This window comes from Tiliqua scincoides, chromosome 4 (assembly GCF_035046505.1).
Source record: "Tiliqua scincoides isolate rTilSci1 chromosome 4, rTilSci1.hap2, whole genome shotgun sequence".
Lineage (NCBI taxonomy): Eukaryota > Metazoa > Chordata > Lepidosauria > Squamata > Scincidae > Tiliqua > Tiliqua scincoides.
This window is the reverse complement of record NC_089824.1, coordinates 210,392,849-210,420,644: the sequence shown is the minus strand read 5'-3', so window position 1 is coordinate 210,420,644 and position 27,796 is coordinate 210,392,849. Positions and strand designations below refer to the sequence as shown.

General features: G+C 43.2%; 1 protein-coding gene and 2 pseudogenes across 2 annotated transcripts; 1 reads left to right on the top strand and 2 right to left on the bottom strand.

Annotated features, from left to right (window-relative positions):
• Positions 1–966: 966 nt before the first annotated feature.
• RBM38 (RNA binding motif protein 38) lies at positions 967–27,783 on the bottom strand. 2 transcript variants are annotated; one of them, XR_010794365.1, is made up of 6 exons: positions 27,235–27,783; positions 24,066–24,189; positions 19,710–19,764; positions 18,258–18,285; positions 8,850–8,962; positions 2,341–2,428 (listed from the first exon to the last, which is right to left on the bottom strand). XR_010794365.1 is itself a non-coding variant. In XM_066625490.1 (4 exons), the coding sequence occupies exons 1-4, from the start codon at positions 27,400–27,402 to the stop codon at positions 2,125–2,127; spliced, it is 651 nt and encodes a 216-aa protein (XP_066481587.1). In that variant the 5' UTR covers positions 27,403–27,783; the 3' UTR covers positions 967–2,124. The 2 variants fall into 2 exon arrangements, 1 of the variants encoding a protein (XP_066481587.1); XM_066625490.1 differs by lacking the exons at positions 8,850–8,962; positions 18,258–18,285 and having other exon boundaries at positions 967–2,428.
• Positions 5,614–5,731, top strand: LOC136649970 (5S ribosomal RNA; annotated as a pseudogene).
• LOC136649788 (5S ribosomal RNA) lies at positions 20,552–20,671 on the bottom strand (annotated as a pseudogene).
• Positions 27,784–27,796: the final 13 nt, after the last annotated feature.

Here is a 27,796-nt window from a genome sequence, read left to right as displayed (position 1 = left end):
GATTCATGCTACATATGTTCCAACTTCCATATAGACTTCTGAAACAGAACCAGTCTGTATGGAGGGGATTTGGTGTATTTGCCAGTTCCACACCTTCCATTGCATTCTAGCATGTACAAGAAACTGAACAAGGAATGATTTGCATGGAGGTGGAGTCATGGGGTGGATGGTCAGTGAGACAAGAAGTTAGGTTCAGCTCTTGCTCAAGCAGTGTCCTCAAGAACATCCCTTTCTTCCTTATTTAATGATGGCTGTCATACATTCTAATGGGGAAAGTGAAAAGAGCTCTCTACTCGGTGACAAACTGAAGCAATGGCAAAACTTCAAAAGCATTTTACGTGGCCCCCACTGACCCCCTAGGGGATTGCCCCTCCTCAAGTCTTTGTTTAACCCAGGGGTATCCAAACATTTTGGCAGGAGGGCTACATCATCTGTCTGACACTGTGGGGGGGGGGGGACCCAGGGAAAAAGAATTTACTTTTAAAATTTGAATAAATTTACATAAATGAATGTATTAGAGATAGAACTTATATGAATGAATGAATTGTCTTGCAGTAGCTCAAGGCCTCTTGCACAAAGCAAGGCTGGCCTTTTCTTCACTGCTGCTGCTGCATCACAGACATGAATCAACAAGTAGTGTAGGGAACCCTCGTCCCACAGCTTATGAGAGGTTGAACAGTCACCCTCACGCTGAGAGCGGTTGCATCGGGCCAGCATGGGCCCCAGCAAGTCTCTGGAGGGCCAGAGGCTCATTGGAGACTGGGGGTTCCCTGAGGGGTGGATTGGGTTTGGGCACCCCTGGTTTAACCTCTACACATACCCTGCCCACATAATGAATTACTTTTTGCTACTATGTAACAGCCACGTTCAATTCACTGGCCCACTTGGGCCAACGCTGTAACATCCTTAAAAAGAACGTAATGCTACTTTCCCAAAACTAGAATGGGTAAAAGGCACAACACAGTGTTGTTTTAAAAATCAAAATAGTTTATTGCTCTTCTTTGTAAAAATGCACATTAACTTGCACAGTCTTTACTTTATCAGCTGTTGTACCACTAGGTATAAAAATGTCACGTTTTAAATCCTTTTGTTCAAGTGTGTACACAACACCATTTTTAAAACTCTGATCTGTTCCTGACATTCCCCTAAGCAATGCTGGCCCAAAAGCCACTCCCTGCTTAGCTTTTATATAAATACTGTAAAATTTTCTCTAGACTTTGCAGCAATATAACAAAAAGATCTATCAAAGTAGACAATATGTTCAGTATTCCTTTTTTGTCTGTTTTTTGCATTTAAAAAATATACCTAAAACTTTGAGATAATCTTAACAGAGTAACAATTACAATAAGAAAGTTACAGTGCGTTGACTAAAGGAATATTCCGCCGTCCTTAAAGCCAATATTCCCTTTTTGCATGTTGAAAGTGATTTAGCAGTTACTTAAGAACTTTTCTTCACCTACATACAATAATTTAGTTGAGAATTAAACAAGGCAGATATTACTATTCTTCCATCTGCAATTCACAGCTCTCGTGAATAAAAAGATCATAATAAATATTAAAATAGGTTCTTTTTTCTGTAAGGCATCTCTGAGTATTACAAAGTTTTTAATACAACCAAAAAAAAGATTGCATTTTTTTTTTCATTTCTATATTCTCCAAGTACCTTGTGTGCTGAGGGTAAATAACCAGATGGTAGAGTTTGAAGGGGTAAGCAGTGCATAGAGAAGAGCCTTCAGTGGGAGGTGAGAAACTGATAGGTGATGGAAGTAGACTGCTAAAGAGTGCAAGAACCTGCAGTTTTCACTTTAAGTCATTTTCAGTCCATCTTTGCCACAATATTTATCTTGATAATAAAAAAAAAAACTTACCAAAGTCCATTGCTACAAGTGTAGGTCTTTTTGCAAAGACTTAAAGTTTGTCTGTAACACTATAAATAGCTTAGGTATTCATATGCATTCTTCCTAAAAAGGTTGATTTTTAAAAAGCTTTAAGTTTTATTTTTTAAAAATGTGTGTTCCACTTTGTCATTTCACAGATTTCCCCCTCCCCCCCCCCCAATTTCTTTCCATTTCATCGCAGCAAGAAAGAACAGTCTTCTCAGAAGGATGATCAAAAGTCAGGTTTCTATTGCATACGGTCAGGTTGCAGCTGGGTGGGCTGGTACTGCACAAAAGCTGTGGGGGCTGCTACAGGCAGGTTGGCAGCAGTGAGAGGGGGCTGGACAGCGCTTGTGTAGCCATAGCCCATGAAGCCAGCAGCAGGGGAGGCGGCATATGGATACTGGTCGTAGGCAGCAGTGGTGAACTGTGTGTAGGCCTGGCTCGCAGGTGTGTAGTCTATATATGGAGAGGTGATGGACTGTACTGGGGTTGGGATGACCACGCTGGGCTGAACAATTGCTTGAGGATAAAGGAAGTGATGTGTGAGCCTGTAGGATTGAAAAACAGAGAGATCATTATCAGGTTATTTCTCCAAAAACAGAAAACCAACAATAGTTGAGCCAGTGGATTATTATGTCATTCTTCGGTTAAAAGAACCAGATTCGTTACGAGGGATGTTCACCTGGGGACAGGCGGACAGCGAATATGGTTATGGAATCATAATCATGGAATATTTAGGTTCAGATTCTTAAGAATACAAGGATTCATTTAGACTAGCCTTCTGTTTCCAACACTGGTCAGTCAGGTGCTTCAGGTTCCTAACAAAGAACCTGACAAAGAAGGATAGATGGGAGCAGCCATCCTCTAATGTTTGCCTCCAGCCTGTGGCACTTAGAGCCTCTGGTCACATATGTGACCGCCAAAACATGGATGATTCATTCATCTATTGTAGACAACAGTTTTATTGTTCTTTCATTCTCATACTGTCAGACAGCAGTAGTTTATGCCTAATATTATGACTGGAGTAAAATACTTTTGTAAGTGCAAATGCATTCAGGTAGTCAGGAGTGTTTTATTCACTACACCGTATCCCTGAGTTACAGATGTCCAAGTTATGGACAGCTACATTGGCAAATTTCATGCAGGTGCCTACCTACATGCTTAGCTTATCCTTCTCTTTTCTCTCTCCAGATCTAATTCAATGTTACTCAGGTAGCGGCAGCAAAAAAAGGAACACCCTAAACATCACTATTTTTGAAAGAAGTTTGGGATGGGAAATCCCACCAGGCCTGGACTTGTCAGTGTGGCCCAAGTGGATAACAGGTGTTGCACTATCAGGCAAATACTGGCATACAGGTGTGCCCAGGTATTCACGGGGTCTCCATTCCAGAACCCCCTGTGGATACCTGAATCCATGGATACAGAGGATGCTCCCCCAATGCCTTTTAAAGGCATGAAAATGTCATTTCTTGTTTTACAAAAAAACCGGAAATGACCTTTTTTTTGCCTAAATGGCCATTTTGAACCCCAGAGCCTGTGGGAGGATACACATGGCCTTCGCTGGGCTCAGAAACACCTGTGGAGTAACAGGGGTTAAGGTGCGGGGGTTAGGGTGCGGGGGTTAAGTGAAGCCATGGAAACGGAGGCCTCCCATATTCTTAAGTGCTCTGCGCAGATTTTCTAGGGCAGCAGAGATCATTGTTTTATGACAGCACTAGCCACCACCAAGTGCAGGAAATATCACCATAGAAATTTTCCACTCTTGTCAGACAGAATCCTTTGTGATGACTGGTGATCCTTGTGATAACAATGAATTATTATCAGAATCCTTGTGATAACAATGCATTATTGCACTGGCATGGAGAATCCACCATGCGTAGGCCATTTTCAGTGTGCTCTGCATAATGCAAGTAGCATCCCCCTCCAACCAACAACCCCTCAAATAGTTCACAGTGATTTTCAACCTTTTTCATCTCACGCCACACTGGCAAGGCACTAAAATGGTCATGGTGTACCAACAATTGACAAGGCACACTGTGCTGCCAATGGGGGGGGGGATCTCACATTTCCCAATGGCCCTACTGATAAATGATCCTATCCAAAATTTCCACGGCACACCTGGGGACCATTTGCGGCACACCAATGTGCCATGCCTTAGTGGTTGAAAATGGCTGAGTTAACAGAGACTTTCCATCCTCTTCAGTCATATTTCTCTCACTATTTTATTTTTATTATTATTAACAGTATTTATATTTCGCTTTTCGACAGAAAGTTCACAAAGCGGTTTACAGACAAAATCAAACAAACAACTAATGGCTATTTTAGAGACAGATATCTTAATTAACTGCAGGCTCTGCATGTATAGTGTTTTTTCTTAACATGAGCCCACTGCCTCCCTAGAGTAGGTCTTGACAAAAATCAATGTGCTAATTTCTGACTGAGCCATCTTCACAACACAGGCATTACTGTCATAATGGAGCAGACCGTCCACCTCAACGTGCAATTTTATTAAAGCTCTAACCAGAGCAGATTCCCTGACCAGCTTCTTCTGGCTGTAGTCAGAGGAAAGGCCTTTCAAGTCTATTTAACATTCCAGTGTGTTGTCATTGACTCCATGTTTAAACCTGTATTGCCACAATACTGAGGACTTTTTTTTTTCCATCCCCCTGGCAATAACTACAGGGTGTTTGTTGTAAAACATACAATGCTTATTCTGTTTACTCTTCCCTCTCCTCTATTCATATTTCCTAAAGTTACCATGTAAACACTCTCCCCATTTCTCTAACAGGCTGTGACTTGTACTGGTTTCAGTCGAAAATGAATTTGTCTGGAAGGCTGGAAAAAAGATCAAGTGACAGAACCTACCACTTAGCTTTATACTTCATTGTCTAAAAGGAAGGGGGAAAGGTGTGTGCGAGGAAGGAAGAACTCTCTTAAACTTTTCAGTGGAGCTGTTGCGACAGTTTTGGAGCACTCTATCCATTTAATGTATCCATTAAAACAGTATTTCTCAAGGTTTGTCTTCTGCTGCACCACTTCACATGGTCCAACTATTCGAAGTACCACCAGAAATAACTGATGACATTCCCAGTTACATCTGGGCTGAGAAACCAGATGCAATATGACAAACACCAGTAAGAGGCTCAGGGTGGACAGGAGGGCTTTTTTGAGCACAGAAAAGCATGCTTTGGAGCTCTGTCCACTGAGCCAAGTCTCCCACTGCTGTTATGTTGCGTTCCTGGTCTTGCGGCACAGCAGCAGGTGTCCAGGGGTCCTGCAAGTATCACCAGATACCACCTCAAGTACCACTGCATTAAAATAGTTGGGTTTCCACCCCCATTTTGATACCTGGGTGGTCACACACCATGAACAGAGGCCTGGAAGATCAACCTGTAGTGACTGCATTATAGTGACAACTTATTAATTTGTCAGATTTGTTTTGTCCATTAAAAAGTTCCCCCCATAAAACCAAACAGCAGAAACATTAAATTTGTTTGCCTATTTTTATTACTAGAACGTTTGGTTCCCTCACTGTGAAACAGTATAAATATTATTTAAAAATACTTAGCGGCTTAGTGCTATCTTAAAAGTATTTCTTCTCTCTCTCTCATACAGGAGGAGAGACCTCTTTCTAAGATGGTACCTGTTGCTGCTTTCTCAGAAAACAAAGGATGCTATTTTTCTTCAGAAGTATGGCTTTTACTCATATGCAAATTCAGACCATTTTTAAAAGTCTCACATAAGTCTACCCTGCATGTGCCTGATCTCGTCTGATCTCGGAAGCTAAGCAGGGTCAGGCCCGGTTAGTACATGGATGGGAGACCGCTTGGGAATACCGGGTGCTGTAGGCTTATACCATAGTCTTTCGAGACTGAAGGTTGCCAACCACATAAGTCAATTCTGATTTCTTTAAGTGGGTGACATTTTCTGCATTCCTTCTCCAGGGCATACTGTGCTTCATTAGCAATGTTCCTCCAACACATATGGTATATATTTATTTATGTGCAACATACATTTTTTAAAAAAAATCACTAGTTGGAATCTTAATAGCACAATGCTAAGAAGTAAGATGCACTGTGTTCAATAAAGCTTGCTCCCAAGGAAGCGTTATATGATTATAGCTTTAGGTCCAAATCCTAACCCACTTTCCAGCATTGGCATAGCAGTGCCAATGGGGCATGTGCTGCTTCCTGCATTTGGGGGGCAGCCATGGAGGCCTCCTGAAACCTCAGAGCTGTGATGACCTTACCTCGGTGCTGGAAAGTTGGTTAGGATTCCGACCTCAGGCAACTAAGCGGTATATAAGTACTGTTATTATTATTATTATATTATTATTATTATTAACTACTTTCCTGGTAGTAAGCCCTCTGAACACAATGGGAGTAACTTCTGAGCAGACATGTTTGGGACTGCACTGCAAGTCACTTCACCCCATGTGAAGGCAGAACTAATTATAAAATATCTCCGACAGACATTAATAAGTCCTAGAACTAAGGCAACCACATTCTCTCTTGCTAGTTATTCTAATGTGTGTTTCTGAATATTCCAAACATGACGATTCCGTTTTATATAAAAATAACTACTTACAATTGAAAATTCAGAAAAACAAACCACATTTCACAATGGGCTTTCCGTCTCTGGAAAAGCTATACACAAGTGGCTCTAATTCTACCGGATAAAATTTTATTGCAAACTGCACTAGTCGTAATGAAAGGTTCTGTTCTGACTCTGTGATTTTGGGGCTTTGACCCATATACTCTTAAAGTTTGCACGGGGCATTTACATATTAGAGTTTCTCCCAGCAATGCCTCCTCGCACTGTGGGAGGTGGCGGAAGCAACTTAAGCCTCCCACCCTCGGACAGAGGAAACGGATTCGACTATATTTGCTTCCAAAAAGAAAATGAAAGGGGTCAAGGAAAGTACCATATGGCCCTCTTGGGCAGGCTTATGGTGTTCCTTTACTTAGGCAACTCATTTACAGAAAGATCCCGCAACTCTCTTCAGAACCCTAAGTCTTAACATGTAAACATATTTTAAGTACAGCCTTTTACAGATGGAAAATAAAAGTATTAATCTTTTTCAGTTCTTCTAATTCTGACCCATACCCCAAGCTCACTGGCGTCAATGTTACATATTGATGCAGGTGTAACACTTTCAATTCCATAACCCTCACAACACCCTCTGGACCCGTTCACGAGGCCTCTGCTCTCTGGCACGAGAGAGAGGAGTGTGTAAAGGCAGAGAAGCAAATAATCTTGAATCCACTCCATTAAACACAGTTATGGACTGGGAGGGTTACATCTGCACCAGCCCATATTCCATTAAGAGTCTATGCTACACAGCCCATGGGCTAGATATGGCCTGCATAATCTCTCCAGGTGGCCCGCAGAGTACCAGGGCTGCCCCTAACCCCACCAAACACAACCGGAGCTGTGCTTTGGCCAGGTCTGGAGGGTGTTCTGAGGGCTGGGGTGGCCATGCACCAACTCCCTGGTTCTCAGAATGTTCATAATTATGTTCTGAGGCCTTGGAAGGTCTTAAAATGTCACTTCTGGTTTTCAAAAAAAGTTTTCAGACTTTTGAAGTGATATTTTAAAGCCTTATAAGGCCTTCTGTAGCCCAGGGAAGCTCCAATTGTATTCAGAGGGGCAGCCCTGGAACTCTGGACTTCAGACCACCAGCTTCCAGCAGGTGCCATGAATCCAATGCAGCCCCTGTGAAGAGGTGAGTTTGGTACCCCTGGTCTATTCAGTATTCCTATGGTACAGAGGTTAGGTTCACCATGAAGACTTTACCACACATACGCGCATGTGTATGCGCAACCTCCTGATTGTATGCGCAACCTCCTGATTGTATGCGCAACCTCCTGATTTTAGGAATGGGTTAAGTCAGAATGCCAGATGTAGGGGAGAGCACCAGGATGAGGTCTCTTGTTATCTGGTGTGCTCCCTGGGGCATTTGGTGGGCTGCTGTGAGATACAGGAAGCTGGACTAGATGGGCCTATGGCCTGATCCAGTGGGGCTGTTCTTATGTTCTTATGTTCTTATACCGTAATTTTTAGAAGATGCTATTCTGAAATGGTTACATATCGAGTTCTCAAATTCCAATAATATTAAACGCTTTTCCCTAAAATATTCCATCCCCTTCTTCCACCAAACTTAAGTGATTAAATAAAACAGAGTAAATTTAAGATCCATAAATTTGTTTCAAGTTTAAAACAGATTGCTAGAAACTTTGAAACCCAAAGAAAAATAATCACAATTTTATGAAAACAAGATAAAGTAACAGCAACTCATTTAGGATTAAACACACTTCCCAAAATACATACTGAATGGGTTAAGTTTTGATTACTTTGACTGCAATCCTTATACGAACTTTTCCTGTAAGTTCCATTGAACATAGTTGGACATTTCCAAGTAAACATGCAAAGGATTGCACTGTTAATCTACTAAAGAAAGAGCACACCAAATGATGTGATGAAGCTACCTCCTAGCTGAATTTTAGTCTTGATAGATGGTTTTGTTTTTAAGATATGTATTTTTTTCTAAAGTTTATAAAATTCATTTGAGTTTTTTAAAAAGGGTGATGAGAGTTTGTGCCACCACCTGTTTTGGATATTAATAACAGTTGTGAGATGCAACAACTGGAATATGTAAAGCAAAGAAAAAAATATTAATTTTTATTTTTTCCCCTTTAAAGATATTTTAATGACTGTTCCTTGCTTTGCCAATCTGTTTAAAATATAAGAGGATCCAGAACAAAGCCTAGAGAACAGGTCTGACTGCCAGAAGAGAACTTCATCTCAAAACGTGATTATAAACACATCACTCAAGTGATATTCAAACTGTCATCGCACATCAAATTCACCTCGTGAATGGCAACTTCTGAGCCACTTCATTGCATTACTGATTAATCACTGGTCAAGACCACAAACACTTAGAGAACACACCAAAGAACAGAGTCAAACCTAAAATTAGAACCACCGGTGCTTGTTGCAGGAATTCATGTCAGGTTTCACTTGACACTTTGGGCCCAAGACAGGCGAGATGGTTCCCGATCAGGATCAAGCTGCTATCCTAACTATGCAGCACAATGTGACAATCAAAACGCAATGACACAAAGCAAAAACATACAAGATTATATATAGACCAAGACAGAGACAGACACTGAAGTTTATTTAAAAGCAAACAGGATGTATCTGGTTTTAACATGTAATCAGTTAATGTTACAGTCACTAACTTATGTCTAACACGAGCTAGTGTACAGTAGCATATAATAAATGCAAAAAACACAGAGTCCCTCAAGTCTGTGCTGGCAAATCAGGTGGTGCAGGCTTTGAAGCCCTATTGCAGGGCTTGGGGCTTACTCTGGGGGAAAGTCCCCTTCCCCTGAGGAGACGCCTCTGGTGGCTTCGGTAGTGCCACTGGATGCAGCGGTAGCCTTTTTGGTACCACTACACCTGGGAGAGCCACTGGCTTTAGGACTGGACTGCGAAAGAGCTACTACAAGATGACTTCTCATAGTTCTCTGACAAAAGCAACATTAAGAACATTTTCTGCCCACGTGGCAAGACTGCAACTTACTGCTTTCTGGGAACACTTTTTCTTTCTTTAAGGCAACTCTCCATCTTGAGAAAATTAACATTTCCTCTAAGCTGGAGGTGCATTTGGGACACTACTTCACCATTTGGGTATCCAATCACACATTTCTATCTGTGCGCAGTCAGTCCCATCCACATCCCCTCTTGTAGTAACTTTTCCATGTGTGGACCAGACTTTGGATCAGAGCCACGCAGGATATCCATGAAGAGCTTGATCAGTGGGTTCCTTACCCTGTGTGAACCTTCCATGTACCCAAGGATTCCTTACTGGTGAAGTAGACAACAATTACACCAAAACACAGAAAACATAGCAAATACTTAAAATATAATTCTCCTGCATGATAGCTTGACCTTAACCACAAAAAGTCAGTCTTAAATAATACAGTAATTCTCTGCATTGGGCATGCACAAACTGAAACCCAGTTGACGCCATATGGCTGGTTTGATCACATGGCATGATCATGCAGGATAATGTAGCTTCAAAGACAGAACCAAAGGAAGAAAACAGACCCAACAGGTGAAACTCTTGCTTCCGTTCAGTTTGCCACTGTGTCTCCGTGATCAAAACGGGGTTAGTAAAGGCCAGAAAGTCAATCCCCTCCCTCAGTCTAGACTAGACACATCAAATTATGCAAGCTTTAATTCACATAACTGTTCAGCATTTTACATTTGATATTCTTACACATGGAATTGACATGGTGAAAACAGACCAATAGTCTTGTAGCCCCGCACACACTTACTTGGGTACAGGTACCGCTGAAATCAGTGGGACTTCCAAGTAACTTTGAGTAGGCTTGGACTATTGGTTATTTTTGAAACAGATAACTAAACTATCTGAGGTTGCCTCCAGAACTACATTAGCTTGACCCATCATCTATACTATACAAGTTCTCTAGGAAATTCGCAGGAACGGATCATGGGAAAAAAGAAATCTCAGACCAACTTAAAAGGTGACAGGTATTCATTTATTGCCAGGACTGTATAGATGCTCAAGTTATTAAAAACAAAACCTTTAAAAGTCTGTGCTCAGATAAGTGAATTTCTGTACAAAAGAAAAACTAAATTTCTGCAACCTTTACAAATAGAATGTTCTACAACCTGGGCTTAGGGGAACTGAAATGCTGTTGCTGAAACTCATGATCACTCTGCTTTTCAAGTCTTTGTGATTCTCAGAAGCCCATCAATCTTTGTTGCAAATTCCCTGTAGAAACCTGCCACCATCACCCTGAATTCAAATGTAACCAAGATTCTCAGGATGCCAAACCCTGCAAACATGCAACACACACACACACACACACACACACTCACTCACTCACTCACTCACTCACTCACTCACTCACTCCTTTTATTTACTTTCACAGTTTGTATGAGAGAATAAACAGGGAAATGTGAAGAGATGAAGATCCAAAGCAGGAAGATAGGAAGTTTATTACTTAACTCATTAAGTTCTAAAATCCTAACAATCTTTTGCAGCTCAAGTAATTAATGCTCCATGTGCCCTGCTAAAAAAGGATCCATCCAAAAGCTTCTCTTTCCCCCCCCCCTCCCATTTTGGCCTCCTCTCCTACTGGCAACACCACAATCTGGCAGAACCAGAAATAGACCTGGACAAGCCAACTAAGAAGGTTGTTAAGCAACAGAGTTGGAGATACAATCTGTAAGAAAACAACAAATATGTGGGGACAAAAAGAGGAAGGTTTTCAGCTTCATGGTAATAATGCCTGTGCATCTGCTTAGCATTAGAAAGGGGAAAAAAGCGACACTGCCGCCTTTCTTTCTCTCTCTCTCTCTCTCTCTCTCTCTCTCTCTCTCTCACACACACACACACACACACACATTTTTTTTTAAGCAAAAGGATAAACAAGCAGTAAAACATGCTCTTAGATCAGCAGATCAGCAGAACTGAGCAGGTGTTTTGATGAACGTGGTTTTACCTTAAATGATAACTCTTTAATGTTACAATGAACCTTGTTTGGGTTTTTCTAAGTACCCTGGTTTGGGTACTAAGTTTAAGTAAACCTGACTGAGCTCCAAAAATGGGTACTTCAGTGGAAGTAAATTTGACCTTTGATTAAACGAGGGGGGGGGGGGAGTCCCAAACTTTGTCCTGGGGAACACTGAAGTTTCCTGGAAGCTTAGAATTTCTTCAGTGAGAAAGTTCAATAATGGTGAATGAACTTCTCTAAAAGGCAATGATAACCATTATGGATCCTCCTCTGTAATCCAGAGTTGTAAATGTTGGGTGTATTCTAGGAAGTAATGATATGGGGCAACACGACACCTGATGTAATCTAAGTATGTGCCTGAAAGATGCCCCAGAATCCCCTGCTGTACAAAATGAGCTATTTGTAGTTGATGCAGTAAAGGTTCCTTCAATGTAACCAGTATGAAAACCACAGGACTGAACTATCTCCCTGCTATTTGCAATGTTCACAAGACTAAGGCTGGAGACAGAGGCAAGACAAGAGGAACTGCTGCACACTTGTCAGCTATGCTGTGAGGCCGAAACTGAGACAAGCACATCAGTTCATCAAACTCCAGTTATAGCCCAGCAGCCCTCCAGTATCGTCTCCTCGGTGGGCTTTTGCAGGCACCCGTCTGATAACACAGAACAACTAGTACCAGCTTCTGGTACACCAAACTCAGTTTTCATACAAACTTAAGCATCACAGCGTGCCACAAACAATGCTGGGAACTTTATTTTGGTAACAAGCAGAGATGTGCCTGTTAGAGATCTCCTGCCCTCCACCTACCAGGAAGAGAAAATGACAACACGCAGCACAGATATGCCCACAGTCACTCAAGCGGCTCAGAAATCCCACCCCACTGCCAACTGCAAGGGTGGGATAGCAACCTTACAACTACATCTTCCTTCCAGAGTGAGCATATGCATGTACAGGAGTGGGTAATCCATTTCGGGCTACTCACTCACCCATCTGAGTTATCCATACCTGGCATTCAGCACAGAGCTTTAGAGTGTTCAGAGGCAAACTGGGGATGTCCCAAATCATAGCCCTGTCTTAGCCTGTGCGCTATATCTTCTCTCATTAAAACAAACCCCCACCCCAGGAATGTCACGTGGAACCAGGATTAAACCATGGTTCCATGAGACATCTTAACAAGCCTATCATCCTACACCATGTTTATGATTAATCACTATATCCTGAATTTGAACATCCTGCAAATTTAAAGTAGTTTTGCCAGCCAGTTTCCAATGTACAGTAAGATGAAAAAATAATATAGAACTTGAAGAAATCAGTACTTTCACATTCTCCTTCTTGGCCATCACCAATGAGTACCAAGTCAGTCAACCCACACACACCTCCAAGCATGTGGAGACTAAAAGGGCCACCTGGGGCTCTTTTTTTTTTTTTTAAAATAAACTGTAATACAGGAAATAAGGGAGGCCTAAGCAAAGGCACTGAGCACCAGCATAGCAGGAGGAAGCAGAGGGCGTAACACGTTAAAACAAAACCAGTATAACCACAGGGAAAAGATGAAAGTTTCTTGTATTTTCATTTTTCACGGCTGCAGACACAAGAGCTTTGCCTTTCATCTGAACAAAGCTTGTAAACCTTCCCAATTAATGTTTTAAGTCTTAAGAAATATAGTTGTCCAATTGCACTGAATATAGTATACACTTAGATGAGTGGTCTGTGGTAAGCAAGAGAGAAAAAAGAGCACATAATAGGAAGATGTTCCCAAACTGTGGGTTGGGACCCACCAATGAATGGCTCATGACCCAGTTTTAGGTGGGCTGAGAAACTCACATTCATATGACCATTTATTTGAGAGTGACATCACAAACTCAAAAGTCAGTCCCACTGAACTCAGTGGGACTAACTCCTATTCCCCAGTTTGTATAGGATTTCAGCCAAAGTCTCACTTGCCCTGGTGAAACTTGCTTCTGAAAAGAGATACAGTATACAGAATTGGGTGGATGTGGCCCCCGGGGCTGGGGTTTGAAGACCCCTGCTGTAGTTGGAGAAACCACAGCTCTCCATACTGTTAAATAAAACAAGCTAGGAAAGCCACATGCTCTTAAGCCTATATGCTCCTCCCCCTTTACATGCAAGGGGATGGGTTTTACTTTCTGTTTTGGTTATATACAAACCTGGGACCGTGGTTTATTTTAGTGACCTCTACTAGGTCACAAACCAGGATCAAAATATAGTTTCTAAACTATCTGCAGTCAGAATAAACCACAGCTTCCTTGAGTCTGGACAGAATGTGGTTTATTATGAAGCAAAAGTGTAAGCTTTCAATTCTTGCTTGCGTGCCTGTGTGCATCTGTTTTTGGGGGAGGGCATGGAAACTCAAAGCCCTGCTCTGCTCATGCATCATTCAATATTCTCAATAACTAACATCCCAACAATGTTTACACTGTCATGGTTTAGCCTGAAGTCTGTATGTAACTGAAAAATCAACTTTTTCTGTTTTAACTTTTCAGGTCACACTGGCACTATTAAGCCTTTTTCTACCTGGAACATCTCAATACCGTATGTGTAAAGGCTTTCCACACTTTTGGTTAATTCAGAGAGGATTTTGAGTTCTTGTGAGACCTGCAATAAAAATTTCAACACCTTTAACTGCAGGATCCAGTACCTACAGTTACTGCAATCTTACAATTTCAGGAAATCGCATGGGAAATAACCCATGTGAGTTACTACGGGTATTTCTTACAGGGCAGGAGAGGAAACTCATTCTAGTTAATTTCATAACCTTTCCTTTGAGACTAGGAGAGCTGAAACTTTACATTTTGGATATTGATCCAAAGATGAAATCTTTTGATTTAAAAGGAATTCCTCCACATATGGACACATTGGTCAATTGATGTGAGAACTGACTTAAAAAAAAATCCAAGTATAATTATAGTTTTTTTATTTAAACCACCAATAAATACAGCAATCAAAAACCAGCTTGTCCTTACTATGCTGTGGCTTAAGCTGATGGGTGTCATGTGTACTCCCTTCTGGAATCAGGGGTTTTTACTACCCCTACCCCAGCAGGTGTCCCTTGAAATCATGAGTTAGCTTGTCAGAAAGATGACATACTTATGCATTGAGAGCCCTGCATCCGTTCATTCTTAGCTTAAAAAGAAGGGCAGACAATAACAAAGAGCTTGTAACCACTTATATGAAGGAACTCAGGCACTACACAAAAACAATCACTTTCTTCCACGGATTGTAGGGGTCTTAGGTACTCAAGGAATTTTGGATCACAATTTTGCCAATTGTTCAGAAGAGGACAATCTAAGAGTCAACTGCCAAGTTTGGGTTGCCTTGGTGAGCACCCAGTGCTCCACTAGGAAACTGAGTATGGCACTCGTCAAGATCACTAGGGTAAGCTCCACCAGTTTTGCCAATCTGCATTTCCTGTGATAACAAACCGCTGGAGCCAAATAGGGGGAAATTCTTGTTTACTGATGCATGCAAACAAGACAGATATTCTCCCCTGGTCTCCCAGATCCTGTCTCTTAGCAACCAATAAATAATTTATAACATTCATTGTCGTAAATATTAAGAGCAGCCCTGGTAGTTTTTACTGGCGAAACCGATGACCAAGAACATTAACTGCTTAGACTGCAAGGCATATATGCATGAAATGTTTCATGTCCTACTGTGCATGAAGAAACACACGCACAAGCTGCGAAACTCTTCCTCTCTACCCACACTCTTTTCTGCAAAGACAGCTGAAACTAATGTGTGCAGTGATCCCAACTGATATGCATAAGAATTGCCTTGATGGATCAGCTCAAGGACCAAACTACAGGTGGAGCTTGAAGTGTTATTAGCTCCAACAAGCTTAGTTTTTCTTTAGTCACTAGCAGTAAAACTGGGACCATGATTGGGGTGGAGGCTGATAAAGTAGCTTCAACCCTACCCAGACTGCTGTGCTCTCAGGATCATTTATACAGGCACACTCCAGTATTCATGGATTCTGTACCTGTGGATTCAGTTATCCGCTGATACTGGGGACGCCCTTTTAAAAGATAAAGTGAAGGGTAATGTTTATAAAAATAACTGTGTTTACCTTTACCTTACAGCAGAGAAGCCACTGCGTTCCCAGGGCTGCAGGCAGCACGGAAGGCTGCCGTTTCCTGGTTGCTGGAGGCTCCTCCTTTTCTCAATGTTGCCCAGAATGCATCACAACCAGAAAGATAATGCAACACAATTCATTGTCCCTATCTTTTAAAGGGGCATCCCCAGTATCCTCGGGGAAACCAGAACCCCCACAGATACCGGGGCACACCCATGTATTCAGAGCTGCACATATTAAATGTGCGAAAGGGAAGCTGCCTAAAATAGCACTCTTGTAGCAAGTTTTCTACTCCGTACATTTTAGGTATTCTTACTACTTGGATCACCCTGATCACAAAACAAGTAGCTGGGACTTTGGTCATCAAGAACACAGAAAAGTAGTGCAGCTACTCACAACATGAGAGCAATCCACGCAGTAAATGTGCCTGAACACTATAGCTGGGTATGAAAAACTTGCCACTGTAGTCTGTTTTGATGGTATTCCCATGGTTAGTATTCCATGTGTACCAGTTTCAAGTCCTATGGCAGTCGGTATCTTTACATACACTGTAACAGCTTATAGAGCACCATCAATATGGATGGTGCTTTGCAAAGTATACAAGGACAGGTCCCTGCCCTGAGGAACTTAACTAAAATCTGACACGGAAGATAACACAGGAAGAGGAGGGGAATGGCAGAGGGGTAAACAGAAGATCAGCAGACACTTCTGTTATACACACCTAGGATTAGTTACTGTGGGATCAAAGACTTCAGAGAAAAGGTAGCTTTTGAGGAGGAATTGGAAGGAAGGAACAGGTTGCATTATCCAACCTGGGAGGCAGCTCCAGGCATAAGGGGCAGCAGGAGAGAGAAGTAATTTGAGGGAAAGGAAACCTTCAGGTGTCTGAGCACAATAGGGCTGGAGAACCCCTGAAATAAGGAAGAGGACTACAGCCCAGAAAAAAAAGATACGGAAGTCACTAGAATCTTAGTTTGCTTTCATTGACTGATCTCTTGACTTCATTTGGTTTTGGTGTTAATAGGCATAGTTTTTATGAGCTGCTTGGACAAGCTGGCAAGTCCACACCCTTTCCCAGGCCAAAAGATATGATCTACCATATTACGCGTATCATCCAGATCAATATGATTATTATTAATAATAACAGCTTCACCAAGTGGAAGTTGAGTGTTGGGAGAGTTAGGACAGACAGAAGAAAATATTTCTTTACTCAGCATGTGGTTGGTCTGTGGAACTCCTTGCCACAGGAAGTAGTGATGGCATCTCGCCTGGATGTCTTTAAGAGGGGATTTGACAAATTTCTGGAGGAAAAGTTCATTACAAGTTACAAGTCATAGTAGGTATGTGCAAGCTCTTGGTTTTAGAGGCAGGCTGCCAGATGCAGGGGAGGGCACCAGGATGCAGGCTGTGTCTGTTGTCTTGTGTGCTCCCTGGGGCATTTGCTGGGCCACTGTGAGATAAAGGAAGCTGGACTAGATGGGCCCATGGCCTGACCCAGCAGGGCTCTTCTTATATTTTTATGAAGTGAACAACTCAGTATGTGTTCTGTCCAAAATGTGTGCAGACATGAAGTGATTTGGTATGATTCTGATTGCTTTTAAAAGAGAGTTAGCTAACCTGCACAGCTTGGACAAGACTGGGTGGATGATCTGCCTACTTTATCACACAACTGGGGCTTAAAACAACTGTAATGGCAGGCTACACTCTCCTTCCCCACAACGTCACATACAAACTCAAGCTTCTATACTGGGCAGCCTCTAACTTAGCTCACAGCAATGTCCTTTTCCCACTCACCAGTTGGATGATTCATGAACATTCCATGACATAACAACTCAAGCCTCTTCCTACACTAGAATGAGTAGTGTAGGAAGAGGAGAAACAGGACACCAAAGCAGTCTTAATTCTCACTCCACCATACAGGCTAGACTCTATTGTCTAATTCCCTGTCCAGTGGCTTGGACAGCCCCTTCTTGCCATGGAGATCTATTGCTGGCAAATCACCTGTAGACTCTGAACCCCTCTAAACTGGGACAGGGCCATTTCTCTATTCTCTAAAGGGCCACAGCATACTGTGGTGCTAAAATAACATAGGCCTACACACATTTTACTGTTGTATAAGTTAGACCAATTCTTGTGTATATTTGGCTTCCTCACGAGGAAGATGCTTGAACCAGCTTTTCAGGTGATGGTGATGTACTCCCAAAACGAGAGCCAACTGGGCAAAACCAATGCCATTTTTGGATTCCACATCCCAAAAATATCCTAAATATGTTCAAACATCAAAGTGGGTTTTTTTCTAGGTGTGGTTTATCAATATTCCTTTTTTAAAAAGTTAAGGGCTTTGTGGAAACCGAAGAATTTACTTCTCAAAAGAGTCCTGCAATTGCACATTATCCATTTTCATGGAATTGCAGTTAGAGAAATCCAACCCCCAAGGATTTTGCCATAAAAAGCATAGGCACTTAAAAAAAAATCCCACTGAATTCTACGGGGTTCTTGTTATTTTCAACCAACTTTAAAAGGAAAAAGTCCACAACTGTTTTAATAGCACAGAAAAGAGGAAAAACCAGAATGCTTATCTAGAAAGACACCCCCTTCTAGCACACTCAAATTGAACACTACCTATATGTGAGGGGAAAAAAGTGTTTCAACAATACACACCACACGGGTGATGGACTCGCTATTGTGACAACACCACCCTGTCGCAGCAATAAATCTTTAGAATCATGAACTCACCGCAGTTGTGTAACCCAGAGCAGGAAGCCTGGGGGAAATGAAAAGAAAGGAAGGCAGTGTGCAGAGGGCAGGAGAAAAGATTAAATATTAATTCTCCGTGGCAAAGAAAAACATATGCATTGTCCCTTAAAACCAGCAGCCTTCCAAAGTTTCCTTTTTAAAAAGAGACCTACTTTTCTCAAAAAAAATTAAACATACACAACCCTTTAGTCAACATCCACTTTCAGAAAAAGTGACTGGAAAAATAAGGAACTGCATCAATCATTAAACAGTTAAATGAAGGTAGTATGACAGCCCCTATTGTTGTCTCTCAGCACACTTATCTTTTCCAGAGCAGCTGCCAGTTCCTATTAGAAGCATAAAAAGAGGATGTTTTGGACTGGGGAGGGATGGGATAAGCTATTGAAAATGGAAGACAATGGCTCACTTTTGTACACTCCCCAAGCCCCATATAACATCTGTCCGCCATCAATTTTTGACCCAACGTTTCTTTCATTGAATATCAGACTTTGTAGCCAAATGCAGTTTTGTTTTCCAAGCCAGAATTGTTAAACGGAGCACAAAGTCACAGGCATCAGGGAAAGTCTCTTGCATAGGCCCAATTTACATGAATGAGCACTGGGGAAGAAAAATAAGCCCTCCAAAGCAGAGCAGAGATGTTCAACATGCACTCTGGGGGGGCCCTTAGTCTTCACAAACCAGAATCACCTCTTCAATGGGGCTTGTACAGGGGAACTGCCCAGTGAATCTAGACCATCAAAAATAAAAACTTAGGGGACTATATTCATTTATTTTTCATTTAAAAAAAAAAATCTCCCATTTTTTAAACTCAAAAGGGAAAAAAGCAATTGTGAAATTGTGCCCCAACTCTTCCAACAGGGAAAAGGAACCAACACACACACACACACACTCCAGAGATTTAAAACAAACCTCAGGAGCACATAACATGAGTTAAAGTATAGCCCATCATCCTTCCCCACCTGGCCACAGGACCCACACCTAGAGAGACCTGGTAGTCCTATTTCTCTGCTACAGTATGCAAGCTCATAAGTTCAACCAAGCAAAGGGGGGTGGGGTTTGAAAGAGGATCTCAGAAATGTGGACAAATCTCATTTTAACAAACAACCCTATTATATGTTGGGGAAGGGAGAGAACAGAGTGTGGTTCAGCCGTATTCAGATTCCTCCACGTTCTTCCCATGGGGGAAACGACTGTGCACTGTGCTTGCAGAATGCTGTTATATTTTAGATTCTGAGTTACCACAGACCGAGAACAGGTGGAGTCCATGCACATCTTTTTTTGAAAAGCTTTATGAAATAATAACTTTAGGTAAGAAAATAAAAATACCAGGAAATTGTCACAGATAATGCATCTGCCAATTTCCACAGCATCAGTGCTGACTGATTTACTTCCAACTGGCTGCTACTGAAGTTAGAAAGAAATTCCACTTACCCATAGGGTCTCTGGATGAGAGCTGGGTGTAACTGCTGCACCCCTAACGTGAAACCTAGAAAAAAAAATGGAAAGGGTAAATATTAGTCCATGCAGGATATGGCTTATTCAGAAGGGCAGCCCAATCCTGTGCATATTGGTTCAGAGGTAAGTTTCACAGTGTTCAACTGGATTTATTCCCCCCAAAAGCATGGTAGGGCTGCAGCCTTAAACTGCACTCCTATGCACATATATGGAGTTAAGTTCCACTGAGATGAATGGACACAACTTACAAATAAACATCCAAAGGGTCATACAGCAAGTGTGATCCAGTTACTAGTGTTAGATCAAATCCTAGAAATTCAGATCCAAATCTGATTATAACCACAGACTTGCTGGTGATGGCTTTGGGTAAATTGCAGTCACCTGTGCTGTAGAATCTACAAAAGATTCTGTTCCCTGATGTCCGTGGTGAGTGATGGTGGACTACGTCTAAATCAGGGATCTCAAACCCCAACCCACAGGCTGGATCTAGGGTTTGGAAAAAGTCTCCCCCATGAGCAGCACTTACTGCTCTGCATCCTTGTGCCCAGATCAGCCTGAAAGAAATGCAGCACAGTGGCAGAACTGGAGGTGCCGCTTGGGACAGGGGGAGTTTTTTCAGGACACAGCAGTTTCCAGTTTGGAGACCTCTGGTCTAAATTATACAAGTGGAGATAACATGAATGAATTTTGAGGTGTGCATTTTGATCCTACTTGTGTATTTTTTTTTAACCATTATACTTCTCCCCTCTAATTTTTAACTGTAAAAAATACAGCCATTTTTAGGTTGGCAACCTTCAGTCTCGAAAGACTATGGTATAAGCCTACAGCACCCGGTATTCCCAGGCGGTCTCCCATCCAAGTACTAACCAGGCCTGACCCTGCTTAGCTTCCGAGATCAGACGAGATTGGGCATGTGCAGGGTAACAGTTGCTGCTATTTTTAGATTTTAAATATTGCTTTTCAACTTTTTATATTGGTTAATGTCTTCCTAATAATTGCCTTCATGTACTGAAACCTTTTTTGGCAATATGTTTAGCCAAACAATGTTTAGCAAAACAATATCTGTTATTGCCAAAAAGTTACGCTTTTCTTTGGATCTGTCCAAAATATTTTTCTTTGTTATTCTCTTTTCCATAATAAATCTGATTTATTTTGAAGTGCTTCCCCTGTTTTACTTCACTAATGCAAAACATACATGCATTAGCCTGTCTCTCTACATTGTTTATGACATTTCCCCCAAGAATTTTATAGTTATTTTGTATATCCTAGCTATCAAAATTCCATCAGTTATCTTCAGTCTTTAATACAATCTATATTTGTTATATGTCTTTATTTCCCCCGACACATTTTTCAAACAATTTTTAAGACTAGAAACATCCATCCCCGCCCCACCTTTTTTCCTAATAAACTGAAAACAGTTTACCTGAGCAATGCTTTCCCTTTTCCACTGGGCATTAAGAACATCTTTCACATTAACTGCTTCTAGTTTTCTATCTATTTATACAAGTCTCTTACTGGTATAGTTCCAATGTGACACCAAGCCAAAACTATGGTGTGACAAAACTAGGCTTTGTGTTTATGCTTTCTCCTACCCATCTCATGTATTCTATGAGTTACTTCTGCTTTACTACAAACCACAGTGTCCCATTATATCCCGATGGCAAACAATGGTTTGCATGGACGCCAGCTGTACATTAATAGGAAGTTTCGGGGGGGGGGGGGCGGGGGGGGCTGCAAACTATGGCTTGACTTCCAAACCAGAATGGCAAAGAATGGTTTGCAGCTAGCTTACAGTTCCTACTGGGAAGGCTCTGCTTTGTGATTCTGATGTGAAGGAAAAACACAAACCAAAGGTTGCCAGTTTAGTTGTAGCAGCAAAATATGGTTAGTGTTAAAGAAGCAATAATGCATCAAATCAAAGTATGTGCATGAGGGTGAAAGGGGGAAGCAAGCACAAGGCTCAGAGTGCAGTCCTAAATTGTGCTTAAGCTGACGCAAGTCCCTAGTGCCGGCTTCCGGGTATAGCGAACATGCCATAAAGCATGTCTGCGCCACCATGGGAGTCAGGAAGGTCAGCTCAAGGACACACACCAGCCTCCCCGTGCTGGAACAAACAGCAAAGTTAAGTTTGCACTGGAGATGGGCCACTGGTGTAGGGGTTAGGGGATGGCAGGCTGGCGGGCAATTCAATGATGTTTCAGGATAGGGGGAGGGCAGGTGACGGGCAGATTGGTTGGTGGGACTGGCCTCCAGCATTTAGACCAGATCCTAATCCCACTCCTGAGCAGCCTGGTCTAACACTAGGCTGCTTGGATCTGCACCAGCGATCCCTGTGCCACTGGCTATTTGGGGTAAGGAAAAGGGGAAATATGTGCTCAAGGTAAGGGGAAAAATATCCCCTTCCCCTCCACAGCCACCTCCAACCCTGCGCTGAATACAGCGTAGGCCAGCTAGCCTGTCTATTCCAGCACAGTTTAGGATTGGGCTGCCCTTCACATAAAACCAAGCCATGGTTTGGTGTCACACCTGAACAACCCCACTGAATTTATTCTATTAACTTCTGCAATTATTGACTGTTCACCTTCTGAAACACAGGCTTCACAAGTTAGTTCAACTGGGGAAGTCTTTCTAATAACGTTTTGTTTCTGTTTTCCCAGATGCCTCAGTTACCAGTTTGTTCCTGAGTGAGATTCAAGGTGCTGGTTATTCCCTTTTATGACTTAGAACCAGGAAACCTGCCTTCTCCATCTGAATCTACCTGTCCATTAAGATCTGAGAAGGAAACAAACCCATGGCCTTCTGAGGCTCAACTGGCCCAGGTTATATATGAGAGCTCTCTCAAGTTATAAACCCACCCCTCTTAAAGCATTGTATTCTCTAACATGTGCCTGGCCTCCATGCTGTCACTTTCTGACCAGAGACTCAAGACTTGGTTATTTCAGCAGGCATTTCCTGAGTTCTCTTGATATAGTTCCTGCCCCTCTGTTCTGATTCTGCTTGCTCTGGTTAATATGCTTTGCTGTTTGATTTTTGTTTTTCACTGCATTATTTGTACATATTGTTTTATAATATATTAATAAATTATTAAAACACAGGATACAGACTTTTAAAAAAAGCCAAACTAATAAACAAACTTTTATTCTTCTCAGAACTTGTTGTGGCTGCTCACACACTGCACCAAACTTTTATATAAATTTCTTCCCAAGCAAATTCTATAGATTTCCTATCTGTATCTTTTCTAGAAGATCTGCACTATTGTCAGTCTCCACTTCCATCACCAGACGTCTGTGTCTATGCTCTCTTGTCTTTCTTACTATTCATTTTGTCTGTTTACTGCTCTTATAACTGAGAAATCCCTACACAAAGGTGCCCCTCCAATATAAAGGCTTACACCTCCAATATAAAGGCTTCTATAGTTTAACAATCTTGCGCGCGCACTCTCTCTCCTTCTGATATGACATTGTTTTTCTTTCCCTCCGTCGTCTGTGGCTTATGTTCTATCACTATCAGTGTTTTCCTCAGTCTCAGAAGTTTGTTTCTTGCTTTGGTCTACAACTGTTCTCCCTCCAACAAAGTTTATGCCAATTGTGAATGGCTGGCTGCAGTTTCTCAAATATATACACACGTTCATGCCAACTGTTTTAATCTTCAGGCAACCTTCCTAAAGTTTTTTAATTTTTCTTTCTCACATGTCCTCATGTTTCCCTTCCTGTTCCCAGTAACTTCTCCATGCATGCTCAAAATAGCAAGGATGCACATGATGCATTTACAGATATAGTTTATCTATGTCTATTTTCTTTCCTTCTTTGAATCCACAAAATCGTCAGCTTATTTTATCAAAGAAAACTACTGTCAGGAAGGGAAGGAGGGAATTCATGCTTAAGAGGGAAAGAAGGGACACACAAGCTCTCTGCTTCCAAACCATGCTTTGATGCAAAATTACTGCAATGTCTCAACTATACTTCTATGCATATCCACAATGGTCTGTGTGGGTTGGTGATGTCATCAGTTGGCCCTTGGCAGCAACAGTTAGTAAGCACACTGGCTCTCTTCCCCTGGTCGCTGGGAACTGGAACATACATGCCTGCCTGAAATCCTCCAGTACTTGCCAAGAGACTGCTAGTGCTTTGAAAACCCCATTCTTGGCAGCAGAAAGAATCACACAAAATAAGCTCAATATGCAAAGTTTTATTTGGATGGCAGAATTTGAATTTCCTGGGTGCAGAATACACACACAGTCCTATTTGTATTGCCCTATTCAAACCCAGAAAGAAACCTTGAACTCTTTTCAGCAAGCCTGGTTGAACAGAGAGGGAGAGAGGTTTGCCTTACCAGTCTGAATACTCCTTGGTTTTGCTCCCAGGTATGCTAGGTTGACATTTGCTTTCCGGCCATCGATAATCGGGTTGGGATCCTTGCATGCCCTCTCAGCTGCAGCTCTGTCAGCCATGGTCACCTGGAAAGGAGCACAGGCCACATCTGTAGAGGCAGCACATGAAGTGTGTTCATTCTCCGCAAGAACGCACACAAAAGAAAAAGAAGTTAAGAGTGACAGTCTCCTCTCCTTGAGCCTCTCCGCGAAAGTCATAAAGGGGATAATCCTTCAGTGTGACACTGGAGAGAGAGTGAGAGAGCGACACTCAGGCATCTCCACCTATTCTTTTCTGCTTCCTGTTTGACATGACAGCAAATAATCCTGCAGAGCAGAAAACGCCTTGAAGTGGCAGCCTGCAAAGAGCTGCTTAAGACTGAAGGGTCCTTAAACTCCGCTACACTTCCAATGGCTGCATACTGAAGTGCTTCTAGTGCTGTAAAGTTTGCCATTCAAAATTGTTAATTTGGGGATTTACAAAGGAAAAGTCAACAGGAGATGGAAGCATCCAAGAGGAAACAATGGTGCAGGGCTGGGCAGTTCAGAGGACTGATTATTTTTGCTTCCTCTTTTTCTTTTTTGTAAAGAAGCATCCTCCACCCAGTGGCATAGCTAGAGGGGGTGCAAAGCACAAAATTTTGCAAGGAGACTCACCGCAACATATAAAAGTGGCCCCTCCCCCTCTGAACCCATTCTAGGTGGGGGAGCAAAACAGTCTGGCTCAGAAGGAGAGGAGAAGGGGCCTCTTGCATGCTGTGGTGAGGCTTCCTGCAAGACTTAGTGCTTTGCACCCCCCCTAGCTATGCCACTGCTTTGAAAAGCCCCCCTCCCCCCAGCAGAGCTCTACTGTTGCTCACAGTAACAGCTAGCGATGCACTGATCTGAACCTGGAGGTTTTGTACAGACATGACAACCAACAGTCATGGAGAGACCCATCTTCCAAGCCCTGGCACAATGAATGCAGCTGTGTCTCGCAAAGAAGGAACAGCTGGATCAAGAAAGGCTTTTGCCCTGGCAGTCCAGTGTGCCTCACTTTCTTCCCTCTCGTCCTGCCAGCAATGGACTATGAAGAGCAGTGGGAGGGGGCATGACAATGAGTAAAGGGACTGAACTCACAGCCAGCATGGTACCCAAGGGCAATGTGGCAGGGATGCCAGGGGGTGCGGTCAGAGAAAACAATAGAGGGTTACATCAGCCCCTTCTTTTACAGAACCAACTCAGCAGGGTATAAAATGGTATGGTATAATTCTTCCCACACAGAGCACAAAGCACCATTCCATTGACAAACAAAATACAGTAGCAAGTTAACAATTTCAATTCTAGAAGACAAGAAACCTTGGTTTGTTTACAAAATGTGGTATACACCCTTCATTTTTGCCACCCCCATCCGAACACACAACCTGGTGTTCCATAAAACTTAGGTGGGAGCTCCCAACTGAATCTCAGAAGAAGAGATGGTGTCTTCCATAGGACACCCTCCAAAGAATTCCAAGGAACAGACCCTCCCTGAATCAAGAGAACAGAAAACATGGGCCACATAGAATATGGACCCTAAAAATGATAACAAAGGGCCAATGGAACAGACAACTCCACTTCCACAGAAACACACCGAACAGCCTGTCCACAAAACTGCTCCCACTCACAACTGTTTTCCTGCAAACAGGGCCTTGCCACCTTGGGCTAATTCTGTAACACTACTAATAAGCAGAACTTCACACAACATGCAAACCTCAGTGAAACAAAGTCTTGCAGCAGCTCTCCATCAGGGCCTTTGACCTCCCCCAGCACAGCTCTTTCAAGAATCAAATAGTTGGGTGTTATTTATTCTCCCTAAAATCAGCCACTCACTTATGGCTCTATTAGTCGATAAGAAACCAGGGAAACTCGCCATCTTAGATGAGCCACCTTCTGTTTCCTACAGCCTCAAGAGGCCACTCGGATCCTACAGACCCCATACCACGAATTACCTTCCTGCCCCCAAGTGACACCTTCTCTCTTCCACTCTTGCAACCCCTCTCTCCAGATTCCTTTCCAACTTCTATAAGGAAGGCCTCTGGCACCTTGGGCTGCAATCCTACAAACACTTACTTGGGAGTAAGCTCCATTGAACCCAGTGGGGCTTACTTCCAACTAGGACTGGGTCATTTTGGTGCCAGACACTGTTTCAGTGTCCCTGAAGCCACTCAGTTGCACTCACTGACAAAAGGGTTAATGGGGTGTTGATAACAATCAGGAGGAGAAGTGAGGAGGAGGGGGAAGAAAAGTGATGCTGTTGTTTGGTGCAAAGCTCCTTTGGAGAGGGTCCCTTTTTAAGACTTTTGGTCCCATCTGCTGGAGGGGTCACCCAAGGGCATCCCAGCGCATTAACTATTTGGGAATTAGTCATAGGGCAAGCCCCCCTCCCCTGTTGGAACAGGCAGCCCTAAATGCCCCACAGGGCAGGGTGACCATATGTCATAACCAAAAAAGAGGTCAAGGCACCCCAAAATGTAGGACATTCAAGAAAAATGTAGGATGTGACAAAACAAAAGCTAAAAACACTTGTATGTTGGTTTCATGTGACAAATTTAAACATTATTACTTATTATTAAGTTTAAAACTATACTACATATAATTTATTAATTACAAGAAGGCTAGGCACTGCCAGCAGGGATCTGCTCACAGGGAAAAGGACCCTTAAGTTCTTTTCTGGGACATGAGGTTAAAAAAAAGGACATATTCTGGAAAAAGAGTATATCTGGTCATCCTGCCACAGGGCCTTCCTGACTATTAGGAAGGGTTGAGAGTGCTTGTGCACCTCCCAGGGCGGCAGCACTTTTCAAAGGTCTCTGGTGGGGAGGCACTGCCTCGCCTGCCTCCCCACATGGGTTGAGACTGCTTGCATGCCTTCCAGGGCGGCGGCGCTTTTCGAAGGACGCTGGTGGGGAGGCACCTGATCACCCGCCTGCCCACCCACTGCGCATGGGTTGAGTGTTGGTGCATCTCTCATGGCGACGGCGCTTTTGGAAAAACTCCGGAGGAGAGGCACTGCCTCCCCACCCAGCCCCTGCTCTTTCTCCTCCGCCTTCTCCCGCGAAGGAGCCCACGGAGGCACTCCGTGGCGGAGCCTCAAGCATCAGCATCACTTACAAAGCCGTATCCCCGGGACTTGCCCGTCTGGCGGTCGGTGATGACCACGGCTTCCTCGATGTCCCCGAACACCTCGAAGTACTTCCTCAGCGAGGAGTCCGTGGTGTGGTAGGGCAGCCCCCCGACGAAGATCTTGGTGAAGGTGGTGTCCTTCTGCACCGTGTGCATGGCGCGCCCGAGGCAGCCTCGACGGCTGCTGCTGTTGCGGGAGGAGGAGGGTGGTGGGGAGAGGCTGGGAAGAGCATCCAAAAGGAGGGAGGGGGCCGGGAGGGGAGGAGAGGGGCGGGGCGGGAGGGGGTCCTAGAGCCCGAGCCTAGGCAGGTCTACTCAGAAGCAAGCGCCATGGCAGTCAATGGGGCTTCCTCCCGGGAAAGCGCGGCTAGGGTTGCAGCCCTAGAGCGCCAGGCTCATCTTCCTGCAGCCGGGGCAGGGAGGCGAGCGGGAGCACCAGCGCCGTCGGGTTGGGACCAGCAGCAGCCGCTCCGAGCCCCATGCAGCCACTCCGGAGAAGGAGACAGCCCTGCCTCGCCTCCGCCCCGCGCGCAAAGAGCCTCCCAGCGCG

Excerpts from the sequence above, each read along its gene's own strand:
- RBM38 (XM_066625490.1), bottom strand. The coding sequence starts at position 27,402 with ATGCACACGGTGCAGAAGGACACCACCTTCACCAAGATCTTCGTCGGG. Across the intron at positions 19,765-24,065 it reads ACCAAGGAGTATTCAGACTG|GTTTCACGTTAGGGGTGCAG; the intron begins GTAAGGCAAACC and ends TTTTTTTTCTAG. Across the intron at positions 2,429-19,709 it reads CTCATCCAGAGACCCTATGG|GCTCACACATCACTTCCTTT; the intron begins GTAAGTGGAATT and ends TCAATCCTACAG.